This window comes from Crocodylus porosus, unplaced genomic scaffold (assembly GCF_001723895.1).
Source record: "Crocodylus porosus isolate Cpor-Errol unplaced genomic scaffold, CroPor_comp1, whole genome shotgun sequence".
NCBI lineage: Eukaryota > Metazoa > Chordata > Crocodylia > Crocodylidae > Crocodylus > Crocodylus porosus.
In genome coordinates, this window is record NW_017728928.1 from 5,857,506 (window position 1) to 5,871,022 (window position 13,517).

General features: G+C 45.1%; 1 protein-coding gene across 11 annotated transcripts in view; it reads left to right on the forward strand.

Moving 5' to 3' along the window:
- Positions 1–13,517, forward strand: part of PECAM1 (platelet and endothelial cell adhesion molecule 1) — a 43,884-nt gene that overhangs the window by 25,813 nt on the left and 4,554 nt on the right. For 2 of the 11 annotated variants that reach the window (XM_019542390.1, XM_019542394.1), the window contains 2 exons: positions 294–350; positions 10,695–10,717. The exons of 2 other annotated variants lie outside the window; for them this stretch is intronic. In XM_019542390.1, the coding sequence (XP_019397935.1) occupies positions 294–350; positions 10,695–10,717 (80 nt within the window). Of the gene's footprint in view, positions 1–293; positions 351–10,694; positions 10,718–13,293; positions 13,349–13,517 lie in introns of all 11 variants that reach the window. 7 more of the 11 variants (XM_019542395.1, XM_019542399.1, XM_019542392.1 and 4 more) reach the window with 4 other exon arrangements.

Sequence of the window (13,517 nt, forward strand, 5' to 3'; positions counted from 1 at the left end):
ATCTACAACTCTATCATAGGTATGTATGTGTCAAAATCAAGGTTAGGATGGAAAATTAGTTTTAGTCTTGAAAATTAATTTGAATAATGGAGAGAGAATGCATCTCCATAACACAGCCACCTGGACTGGATGGGGAGTTTGCCTGCCTTTTCATACTGATATCCAGTGGCACATTGCTGCTTATAAAACTGTTTCCTCTGCAAGTACAACAGTATGTTCTGCTTGTTTAAGGAGCTTTTTATAAAGCAAACAAAAAAGAAAAGAAATTGATTCTGTGCCAATACATTTTCCAGCTCCTGTACAGAAGGGGACTGAACCAGTTTATAGTGAAATCAGAAAAGCTAAGAATGGTAAGTAAGCTAGTGAAAAACTAACTACGTGAAGGAAGTTTGAAAGCATTTTGTATAAGAAGATCGGGGGATAGGTCTGTGAGTTTAGAAGTAATTGGTGTAAAAGTGAAACATGGAGATCATATGGAAACATCCTGAATAGCAGCTAAAAAACTTAACTGTTAAACTCCATAGTTCCCTTGTACTTCGTGGAGAGTAATGATCTTAGTAGGGGGAGAATAACACCTAGAACATCTGCTCCATTAATCCATTTACACTGTATACATCTGCTTCAGCTGTCTGAATCTGAATTTGAGCTTCCACCAAATTATGGGGTTTAGGATGGTCTGTTCTGAGTCAGGCTCCTCTCCCACTGGGAATCCTTTGACTTCCCAGTTTTTTTTCTTGCTGGCATGCCTTTTAGATGCTCTAGAATATTCCCTATTTCTGGAAATTTCTTCTAGGTGACACAAAATGTTACATATTTCTGGGTGTTTTTTCTCCTGTCTCCATAACGGTTATTTAAAACATAAATAACCCCAGTACACATTGGTATTTGAAGCAAAAATATCACATTTGTGTCTTAATACAATCAGAACACCGTCCAAACTGGGGACGCCAATTATTGCCGTCTCCCAGCTCTGGAAGGCAACAAAAATTCTTCTGTATACCTGGATCTCAGCAGCTCTCCTTCTGCCAGTTGCTATCTATAGTTGCTCCAGCAGTACTGAGTTTCCAGAGACTGTGAGTCTTGAGGCTTCCTGTGAGTTTGTCAGAGACTAAATAAGAGCGGATATCCTTCCATCTCCTTTGTATCAAGGAGTCTCCATTTGTAAATGTCAGGGCTGTTAGCCAGTCAGCTTTTCTTTTTCCTCAACATGTGGCTTTGGTGGATTTCATGCTTTATTTCTTTTCTCATGTCTGCTTTGCTGATTTTCCATTTTTATCTGGGATTTCTTCCCCCTTCCTGCAGAGGATTTCCATACTTCTATAGAATCTTCCATTTGAGGATCTCATGGTACTTTACAAACATTACTTCATTCTCCCCTGTGAGGAACAGTTAAGGTCATTTTTATCTGCATTTTACAGCTGAGTAAATAGAGAGATTAGGTAATTTGCTGACAGTCCCACCAGTTGGACCATGGAAAAGCTGAAACTAGAACCCAGGGATCCCAATTCCCAATTTGTTGCTGAACTCCTAACCTATGTTCCCTGCTCACAGTCTTTCTTTCCCAGAAATGAAAAATAGCTGTTAAACCAAAAGCCAGGGTTGGGTACTTGATATGGCACAGCCCTTGCAACTGTGTATGGAATATGCTGCACATTTTGGACCACAATCCAGTGCCCATTGAAACTGAGGGAAAGTCTCTCACTGAATTCAAGTTTTGGATGTTGCCCTTACTGAGATGCATAAGCAGACTGTGTACTTCTGATTTTCATTGTGCCCAAGTGGGAAATCCACAAGTATTATGCCTTTCATGATGCCTTTCCTCTCCAAAAATGGAAAGTGCCTCATGTACTGGAACGACCCTTTGTGAGATCAAATTCATCCGCTCAAGTGTGCTAGAGGGTAGTTTTATTCAAGGCCTTTATAAAATTATTTATTGTAAGGCAGGAAGTGCAGTGAAATGAGATTCGATCGGAAGTCTAGGTTGAATTAGACAGATATATGCAAGCACCCCTTAATCTTACAATCCACCTGCTCCTTTATGCCTAACATACTACAATCCAGTTATTTTTGGAAATGTAATAACAGTGTATTGTTTTAATCACGTCTGTTTTTCCTGACTGATACACAGGAAAAGTGTTTCAAATAGATAAGCAGGACATCACACGGGTGTACAGTAGTTTTAGATGGCTACGTTACATATCTGAATATAATAGTTACTTTATTTACGGAGAGTCTGCATGATACCAGTGTAGTGCAACAAGGGATTGGGATTTGGGGTTCATAGAGAACCAGAGCATCCACAACGGTTCAGACTGATTAATGCTTTAAAACCTAATCCTGCAAGATCCTGGGGACCTCATAGAAAGAGCTGGGGACCCTTGACCTTCTTGTCATTATGTGGTTGTATGGCACGTTGCCACTCTTGATAGATGTCCTTAAGTGCATTGTATTCTCTTGTACCAGTTACCTGAGTCACAGTAGCATTGTATCATCTATCTAGTGCTTTGCTAACACTTTCTCTGCCTGTCATTCTTGCTCTACCTCCCTCACACTGGTACGGCACAGTCTATAGCCTGATCCCTGTGGAACAACTGGGCAGACACAGCCAAAGAGTTTGTCTCCATTAGAAAGTTACTGCGATTCAGGAAGCATGTAAATGAAGTGGAGTAGCTACCCTGAAATAACTCCATGCATGGGTACTTATTCTTGAAGATAATTGCCTTGTTCCTGTTTAGCTTAATCCACTTCTGAAAGAGGAGAAGGACTTTTACAAAGTGGATTACAGTGAACAAGAACAAGGATAAGGACCTCCATACATGAACCTATTTCCTAATGTCGCCAGGGGCCAGAAGCATGAACATTAAGGCTCCTCTTCATTGCTCAGGTAATAAGTGAAAATTATACTCCCTAGTGCAGGGGTTGTCAGCTGGGGGTATGCATACCCCTGGGGGTACTTGGGAAGGCCCCAGGGGGTATGTGGCATGGCACTGCACACCACCGCCAAGCGCCACTGCCACACTGCTTCATGTTTGGCTGCTGGGGGGCCCCCCCGCTCATCAACTGGCCCCCAGTGGACTGTCCCTCCCCCCCGCTCCACATCCAGAAGGGGTACCCACCAGAAGGGGTACTCTCCTCAAAGAAGGTTGACACCCCCTGTCCTAGTGTAATGCATAGACAGATGATGGACAGAGGCTGCTGTTCTGACTTCTGCTATCTTCTGCCTTTGTAAAGTTTTCCCTTTTCTCTGAGGTTTGGAATTATCTGCTCCTCCTTTTCTGTTTCTGTAGCTGACCATGATAAGGCCTCCTTCTCTACTGCACTGGTTCCCTAGGACTGAGCACTGTCCAGAGCTTGTGGTTGCTGGAAAGATTAAATGGGCTTAGACTTCAAAAACTCAAATCTGCATTTCAGACTCGCTAAAACACATTTGGTTTTAGATCTGGGTAGAGGAAAGAGGCCAGTTGTGAAATTCAACTGTGATCCAGCCCATCAAAGTTTAGGATCAAATAGTAAAACAGCAGAAGACTGTAATTTGTCCAGTGGACTCTAGATTTCCACTGTACAGCATTCATAGGTTTCATCGACACTAGGGCTGGAAGGGACCTCGGAAGATCTTTGAATCCAGCCCCCTGCCCCAGGGGCAGGAAGTCAGCTGGGTGTCCAAATGTTTCTTAAAAGAGTCCAGAGTAGGTGGTTGCACCACCTCTGGAGGGAGTCTATTCCAGGCCTTGGGGGCTTGGACAGTAAAGAAGTTTTTCCTTGTGTCCAGCCTAAAATGGTTTTGGAGGAGTTTGTGGCGCTGATCTTGTCATCCCTTGGGGCGCTCTGGCATTCCCCCAGGTCCTGATGTATTTATAGGCAGCCACCAGGTCACCCCTGAGCCTGGCTTTTCCAGGGTGAAGCGTCCCATGTTCTCTTGCCTTCTGATCATGCACATGGCTCTCCTCTGGATTCTCTCAAGCTTTTCCACAACCTTTTTAAATTGTGGAGTCCAGAATTGGATGTAGCCCTCTAGCTGTGGTCTTGCCAAGGCCAAGTACAGCAGGAGGATGACATCCTGAGATTTACTTGAGAAGCATCTATGGATGTAAGCCAGAGTTTTGTTTTCTGTACCAGGTGCTAATGTTCATCTTGTGGTCAGTCGTGACCCCAAGTCCCTTTCAGCCACAGAAAAGAGCCACCCAACACAAAGGGAGTCGAACCCCCAATCTATTAGTCCAAAGTCAGACACCTTACCCATTAGGCCACGCAGTTAGGGATAACAAGTGGGAGCAAAGTTGGTAGTACGTTCATCTTGGCTTCAGGAACAGCTGGTAGAAGTGACACTGCCAGTGTTAATTTATTTTTTTTAAAAATCTGACTTGAAGCATCCAGTAAAATGACCCCAGGGATTAATGTAAAACATTTTTAAATGTATCAAATATTCACTCCCATAACTAGATTTCAAGGCTTTGTGGAAAATGCCTAAAACTAAGGCTCAGCCATCAGTAGAACTAAAATCAGTTGTACCTTTGGATGGCACTTCTGGGAAGGCTTCTTTTAATGCCCCTTCAACTGGTGTTTCTGCAATTGCAGATTTAGTATAATAAGGGCTTCTGGCAGGAGGAAGGAAAGCACTATGAATTACTCCATGATCCAGATCTTCTTTGGGAAGGGTTTCATTGCGAGAGGAAAAGAGGGTTAGGGAGGATACAACAGATTCAGCTCAGCCCCGCAGCATCCACCTTGCAGCTCTTGTTTTTCAGGATGCTCGGGAGTAATGATAGGTAATGGATATGTGCATTCCTGTTCCTCCCGCAGATGCTGTGCCTTCACCCTGAGGATCTGATCCAAAGATGATGGGAGGCTCCCTGCTGGCTTTTATAGGCATTGGATCAGACCCTTGGTGGCATCGCAGAGCTCATTGTGATACTGTAGCCTTGGGGCTCCTGTCTGCTTTCTATTTTTATTTCTTCTCTGGGAAAAGGGAAATCTAGTGAATATAATACACAGCCAGTCTCAGTGTCACTTACACTGGAAAAACGAGTCCGTCACTTGGAGGCAGTTGCAGCAGCGAGACAGGAAATCAAAAGAATCCCGTTACAACTGACAATGCCCTGGAAAAACAAATATACCCTAGTGGAAGGAGACATGAGAAATCCCCACTGAACTGAGCAGTTTGGAACCAGCTATTAGAGATGGGCTGCAATGATCAGGAAATTTGCTTTACTGTTTTTCTGCACCCAGACCCCAGCTTCAACACCTCAGTACTCAGCTGGGATTTCTCATTAGAGCTGGGAAAAACCTTGACAGCAGGGAAGTTCACTTGGTTTGGGAACTTCCTTGCACACGCCAAAGTTTGCCTAAGGTGAGCTGTGTTTTGAGCTGCTCATGTGGAATAACGTGGAACCACCTGTAGTATGAGCCCATGCAAGTCCTTAACAGATCTGGCTCTGGCTCAGCAGGTAACAGATTTGGACCTCAAGCCTGGATCCAGACTATCATTACACTGTGAGGAATTAAGATCCACATTTTGCAGGACTTGACTTGAGTTTCAATCAAACATCAGGCAAAGTTTGGTGGTTTTAGCAGCATCTCTAAATGCACAGTTTCAGGGTTCATTGGGACTGATGATTTAAAACAAAATGCATGTGAACCCATAGGTAATGGCATCTTAGTGCTTCTGCTAAGCTCCATTGTACTTCTACTACCAATGCAATAGAGTGGCTGCAAACTTACTTTGCTCTAAATGAGATCAGATTTGACCTAAGAGTTGTACCCTGTTCTCATGCATGTTTCACACTCATGATTGAATTCAGCCGTAGCCCTTGACTGTTGACTTAGAAATCTCCCCTTAAGCCTGTAGGGACTTGCAAATTCTCAAATTCCACATACTCTTATGTGGGTAATAGCAGCCAAAGCCACACACAGCTGGCATTTGTGCCGTAAGGCCAGTTCAGTCTTTGGTTCCTGTATGCAGATGTATTCACGCAGCCTGATGCCATTCAGAATGAACAACAGGAACATATGCCTGGGAGTACCACCATGTAGCTCACTCTGCCCGCTTGCTTCTACCTTGCCATGCCATATCTCAGAAATGAGGTAGAAAAGCATATCCCAGAAAGGTGCCAAGCACCTTGGGTGCTGGGCAGATACTCAGTGCCACTCATTTTGGAGAGCTGGTGCATGGAGTGGGAATGAATGAGCAGAGGATGTTTCATGGCAGCACTCTTGATCATGGTACAGAGGCAATATAGACACGCTTTTAGAAACCTGTCAAAGCAGGCCAGCTTCTGAATACTCGGGAGCCATCTTAGTAATCCCTGACTTTGAACTTCAGGCTCACTTCTCAGGTGTCTGTTACAGAGAATACATAGCCCCTTCTTCACCACTGTTCCACATGACCTCTGCTCCGTAGCCAGGATGTCACTGCATCTTTTCCTGCCTCTTGTTCTGGGAGAGAGCTCTGCCTGTCTCCTTTGAACTGATAGTATCCCCCCAGCCAACAATTAAATCTGGCTTCACTCAGATAACAAAAAGCGCCATATATTTATTCAGTAGTTAAAACGGGGAAAATTGTAAAGCATTAACATCTTGGCATATGGTATATGAAGAGCACCATCTAGCCAGATTAGTTAGTATAGTATAAACAACTCTACTTTAATTACAGAATACTTGCTTATTTGCCTGGTTCATAACACTGCAGAAATCACTTGGCTTCTAACAGCCAGTACAATCCCTGGCAGCTCAGAGGCAGCGTATGTTATTCCATGGCTGGGGATCTGCCGTTTACATAGCAATAATTTTGATCTTGCGTGATACAGTCATAAAAAGATGAGAAGTGCATTGTTATCATGTATGACCTAGTAGCTTTTGGTTAGCAAACAGCCCTTCCTGGTAGCACAATACACAGTAACTAAGCATTAGAATGTAACTTGTTTCATCAGTCATATGGATGGTTTTGTCCATTTCAAATTGGGCTTTGATCTAGCTGAGGGTAAATGGCATGATTGTTTTGCACTGTTAGTGTGTGAAGCATACAAAAAGCTTTTGTGTATTTTCCAAGCAAGTTTTGATTTGCTCCTATTAAACTGGATATGCATATTGGGCCCAACTTTATACTGGAGTTGCATTGGCGAGTTGGGTCACTCAAGGCATTTCTACGCGTGTAATGTGCAAACGTAATGTGCCTTTGTTTATGGCACGTTAAGGCGATTCAGGTGCACATCTACACATAGATGCACTAATGTGCATTAAATTTAGGATGGCATAGCTAAGTCTTATTAGTGCATGTGTAGCTGCGCTAATGCACATTAAGAGTCTACATGTGGGTTAATGCAATTTAGCTATGCCATCTTAGCCATGCTTGGTACTTGCTTTAAGCAGGTATCAAGTTTACGTGGGATTAGCCTAAAATTGCCATTTTTAAGGAACATTAAGGGCATGCACGTGTGAACACACACCCTTAATGCACCTTAGAAATGGCAATTTTAGGCTAATCCCAGTTAAAAGGGCCATGTAGAAAAACCCTCAGCTCCTTTGTAGGACTCCTTTTGTAAGACTAGAGAGTTGTTAATGCAGAGTCTCTTAATGCAGAACTCTTGGCATATGAATGGATAGTTTGTGCTGGTATTTCTTCTGTATTCTAGACCAGAGGGGACAAAATATGGCCTGCAGGCCAGATCTGGCCTGACAAGCACTTTCACTCAGCCCACGGGGCCCCCCCAACAAACTGTGCCCTGCCGAGCCCTTCCACCCACAAGGCTGGGAGTGAGGTGCTCATGTATACATGCAGCCCTAAAAACATACCATATTGGCTCACTCTTACCTTTGTGGGCAGAAGGGTCTGGTGGGCCAACATGCAGCTTCCATGCAGGGCTGCTGTTGCCACAGTCCCCAGGACCTGCTTGCTTCCCCAGTCTCCTGCTGGCTCCAGGCAGAAGGTAAGGAAGCAGCAGGGGTGGGGCTGCAGCTGGGAGGGAGCCCGGAGCATGGGGCTGGGGCTGGTGGCAGCACAGAGGCTGTGCCCAGGGAAACGGGGGGGCAGCAGCAGCACAGAGCTGGCGTGGGCAGTGTGTGGGTGTGAGGGAGAGTGGGGGTTGTGGGGACCACCCCCCTGCACTTCCCATGGTGCACAGCCCCAGCAGGTGGTAGCAGCAGTAGGTGGGGCACAGATCCAGCTAGTGCTGCACCTTGTAGCAAATGGCACAGCCTCCATGTGGCTGCCTGTATCGCCAGCACTTCCTGCCACTCACACTCAGCCCTTGCACTCGCACAGCAGGGAGGGAAGTGCAGCACTGGAGAGTAGCCTCAGGCCTGAGCTAGCTGCTTTCCCTGCCCCACAGGGGAAGGCTCCTGGGGCTTCCCTCCCCTGCAGCACGGCCCCTGTGGAGAAGGCAGCCAGCTCCAGAGCCTGAGGCTTCTCTCCAGCACTGTGCATCTCTAGCAGGGAAGGCACCTGGCTCCAGCACATGGGGCTTCCCTCCCTGCTGTGCAAGTGCAGGGGCTGCACCTGAGTGGTGGGGAGTGCCAGCGATAAAGGCAGCTGTGCAGAGGCTGTGCCCCTCGCTGTGATGTACAGGACTGGCCGGAGCTGTGCCCAGCTGGACACCTGCACCCTGAGTGCCCCACCTGCTGCTAGGGTTCAGCCACCATGGGGGGAGGGTGTGGGAGGTCCAGACCCCCCACAACCTCCCTCATACCCACACCTTACCCCCACAATCCCCCACATATATGCAACCCCCTAACATACCCTATGCCCTCCCACACAACCACACCCCTTACAATTTTCCCCTACATCTCCCCCACATCCTACCACACACCCACACCCACCCCTGCACAACCCACCATACACACACCACACACACGCACACCTTCTCCCCGCAATATACAAAACGAAGAATTTATTTTTTTAGTTATTATGCACCCCCCTCTGTATTCACTACACAAACACAAATCATGACAAAAATATTTTTTGTAATAAAATTAAACATGTTATAGCAGGTGTCCGCCCCGTTCTAGACTCAGATATAGTTCATGGATGCACTGAAGAGCACAGTTCTGTTTCACAAAAGGCAGAATCATAATTCTAATGTAGTAGAAATGGTGATAATAGAAACTGGATGTACTTAACTGTGCACAAAGAATGTGAAGGGTGTAACGAGGAAGAAGAGAAAGGATCCATTAGCACAGTATCTACACAGTACAAATTTGATTAACTGGATAAAAGTGATCAAAGGTGAATTTACATTAGATAGTGAAGGAACTTCTTAAGAGAAGCTTACAAACCTGTTCATTAGCCATAACAATAGCACTTATCATTTGCATAATGTCTTTCAATTAAGGACCTCAAAGCACTTTTCCAATCTTAATTAAACACGCATCATGCCCATGGGGCAGATCATAAGTGCTGACAGTGGAGGGCACAACTCCATGCCGCTGCTGCCAGGCATAGCTGCTGCAGCCCCATGCCCACTGCTGGCACAGAAATTGCGCCACTGCAGCCATCCCCACTGCTGCCAGGCCCTTGCTCCAGCCAGGCTGCAGCTCTGTGCCTTGTGCCCCGCTGTTGGTACAGAAATCTGGGGCTGGCCTCCCAGTGAGTTGTCTATGGGGCAGATTATTATATGTCACTTTAAAAATCGGTAAATGGAGACACAAAGAAATTAAGTGGCTTGTCTAGGTTCACGTGGTGCTTTGGTACAAGAGATCTGATTAACAGAGTTCTGACCCCCAAGCCTTTTCTCTGAATGCCAGATTCACTTCTCTCAACTCAACCACTCTATGTTGGGTTTAATTATGCACATAGGGTTTATGTTTCAGTCATTCAGGCTGCCGTAAAAATAAACACAAGGAGCTTGATCCAAAGCAAAATGCAGAAACTCCCATTGACTTCACTGGGCTATTGGATCAGGCCCAGGAATCCTTTAAAGCTCAGATGCCTTTTGGTACCTTTCTCCTCACTGGCACATTATTTCCCCATTCCTTCTCTCCCTGGTATCTGTGTATCAGATTCGGATGGGCGACTGGTGCCCCCTGAATCTGGGGGGGCACCCACAGATGCCACTGGTGGTGGTGAAGGCAGAGCTGGTGAGCTCCCACAGATGCTACCGGTGGCATCGGCAGTGGCCCTGTCGGGGGGGCATGTCAAGCAGTTGCAGACACCGCCGGCAGTGTCAGCAATGGGGACGACCCTGCCAGTGGGGGCATGTGCCCCGCGCCCCCCCCATGTCCTCCCTACCAGTTGCCTGTGTATTAGAGACCATCTCAATGTGCCAATAGGAGGACATCACGCATAACAGCTTGTATATAGAGGGAAATTCTTCCTTGTGCAACTAGTCCTTGGTCTCTCTGGATAAAATGTTTCATCAGGTAGACATCTACCTCGTTTTGGAGTACTTGTAGAGTTGGGGGCTTCTGTCTTGCTGTGTAGTCTGCAGTCCGCAGAATAGATGAACAAATGCTTGCATTTTATTGAAGTCAGTCTTTGAAATCAACAGGTACTGATCACATGCTTAAATTAGGCACCTGCCTAGGTACTTTGCTGGATTGGAAGTCTGAAAATTCACTTTCTAGCCCCTCAGCTAGCAAGTATATACCATTGCAAAATACTGAATACGGTGCAAATTACTTTAATCTAAGCATCTCATTTATTTGCACATAAAGTTTGTCATGCTGAAAGATGGCATTCTTCTAAGCTCTCTTTTATTTTCCAGATTCTGGGGAAAACAGATACTCCGTAAGTATATCTGTTTTGTTTTTTGAAACAAAATCGAGATTGCGAAAATGTATTATGTTAAATGTTTGACTAGTAAAATAGCATACCAGAACACTTACTTGCTTTTAACCTCATAACGCTTTGTTGGATACGTACAAGCAAGATTTTCTGCACTTTATTCCTATATTGGTTGACATTAAAGGTCATATGAAGCACCTGATATTGCAGAAGCTAGCTTGGGGCATGGATGGCACTTTCCAAAAGGATGCGTTAAACCGCCAGGCTGGTTTTACTTCGAGGCACCAGCCATCAATCTAACAGGGCAGCCCAACACTTTCTGCATTTAGTTTTATCCAATGAATTAGAAAAAAGGTTGATTGAAAGGATGCTTGGCAGGATGTGTGATATTCTAAGGATGTATTAATGGAAAGCAAATTTTGACCCAATTTCATCACTTATTCTCATCCAGTCGGACATTAAAAGCAACACAGTCTGACTTCAGAGCTCAGTCAAGCTAACCATTTGTGGTTCAAATTTTGTGCATGATCCTTTGGTGAATAGTTTGACCACCAAGCCAATTGGAGAGAAAGTCAATTTGCAGAGAAAACAAGAGGCTAAAAGCCTTGAATGAGGGATTGCTCAGCTCTGCTAACTGCAAGAAGCAAAGAGCCTGCACTTCAGAAATGTGGAAATTACTGTTATTTATCGAGTGCCACCCACAGTGCCTACAGGGCACTGTTCAATCATGTGATGGCTATTAAGTATTATTATTAACACTGTTATTGTGCTGACACCTGAAATCCGTTGGGCATAGGGGAGACAGACGGGTCAATGCAGTCCCTGCTCTGAACTGTTTATAATGTCGATTATTTTTCAGATGAGAAACTCATAGTAAAATTCACCTGCCTTCATTTGCATAAAGGATCATATCAGGAGGTCAGGCTGTGAGTTAATTTGACCTCAGGAAAAAGGTGTTCTGACAGATAACTCATGAAAAGTGTGAAGACAGGAACTGAGGCAGATGTCGGTGAGAAACACAGGGACCCAGTCTCCTGTTGACTTAAAACAAGATAATGGGATCCCTAGAAAGCAGGTGCTGGTACTACATAGATCCCTCCTCTAGCCTTGCCTTGAATGATCTCAGCCATTGGCAGGGTCAGCACCATGACCTCAGTTAGTTGCGTCCCCAAGCAGAAGCCCAAGGGGAAAGAAGTCTGTGTTTGCTTAGATAAAATGCTAGCCCAACTCCAAATGAGAGCTAGCGTGTTTTTTTCCTGCTGCTTAATGCGACTCAAAAGCATTTACTTAAAAAGAATTCAAGAAAATAAGAAACTCATAAATAATCACAATGGCACTGTCTGCAGCAGCTGACGACAGACATTTGAGCTCTGAAAGTCAGGGCTGCTCCCTCCATCAGCACTTGCGTCCACATGGGAAACAAAAGAAACGCTTGACATTGTTTACAGTCTCACGGAAGAGCAAAGAAGGTCACAGAGTCTGTTTAAGTAAATAGGCATGTTTTAATGGCCAAATGGGGTTTTTCATGGCTTTGTCTCTTCTAGCTTGAAGGCTGGGCTTTTGTCTTTGATCTTAGCTTCTAAAATTAAATCAAGCCAAGCTGTCCTTCCCGTTACACCAGTCAGACCCCAGGATTTCACTAGGGGAGAATACAGCTCTTTTCTATCAGGCTCTAGGGTGAAGGTGGTTTGGGGCCAAGGAAGACGCATTGTCCCTTCTCAGCACTCTGCATTGTCTTTTGGAGACCAACCTTATTTTTGGGGGAGCCCTTGGGACTTCAAGAGGAGTTTCGGGGTGGGCAAGGCATGCAGGACGGGGTACTTTGTTTGCAACTTCCCAGCAACTTCAGCATAGTCAAACGGGGTTTCTACACACAATCCAGCTGCTAGCATGACCTGAGCTCTTGCAGTATGCAGCCAACACATGTATTTTCCAGGTCTGTCAGGATCCAGGGGGAGTTTGTGTTACAGGTCAAAACGGAGAGTTTGCAGGCAGCCCCCTCGGTTCTTTCTCCACCTCTGTCACTAACTTAATCAACTAATCACTAACCTAAATCGAGTTTCGCACTCTGTTTCACAAATGGGCAAGCTGAATTTAGTATCTCACTCATTGGAGTGCTTAGTCTTTTCATTGATTCAAGTTTACAAAGCACTTCTTGCTCTTTGGATAAAAGGTACTATCGCTGGGCAAAACTTAAGCACTTTGGGATTGTTTTGGGGATGTTTTTCCTCATTTACCAATGAGGAGACCTGAAGGCACAACAGAGTGGTATCATGGGGCTGTTTTGCTTTCTGAATATCATACAGTTTGCTTACAGTAAATGTTTCTAAAAACCCCGTGAAAACCGTTTTGGATATAATTAATTGGGCTCTGAGATCTTGCTGTCTCCCGGCATGCTTCGTGTGAGGAGGAAATGATTTCAGGCTGATGTTTTCCTTGTCTTACTTCCTACATAAAGGTAGATGGACTGTCACAAATGCTAATTTGTTAGGAATACCTTAAAGAAAGGTCTGCTTTCCAGCTAGTTGTGCGTCTTACCTGAGTTTTTCCAGAGGTCGTCTCTCATGGTTGTTCCACAGTCCACAGATTCCTGGTAGCGGGACTGAAGTGTGCCAGCAAAATTAACACCGTAGAGTGAGTAAGAGGCTTCTCAGAAAATGGCTCTAGTACAATGCATGAGACCATGTTGGTAACCTTGACACGTTCATTTAGCATATAGAACATTTCCATTATTAAGCATCCCTTGTGCAGCTAAATACTTTAACGGCTCCTGCTTAAATAATTGAATTGCTGTTGCTTCTGC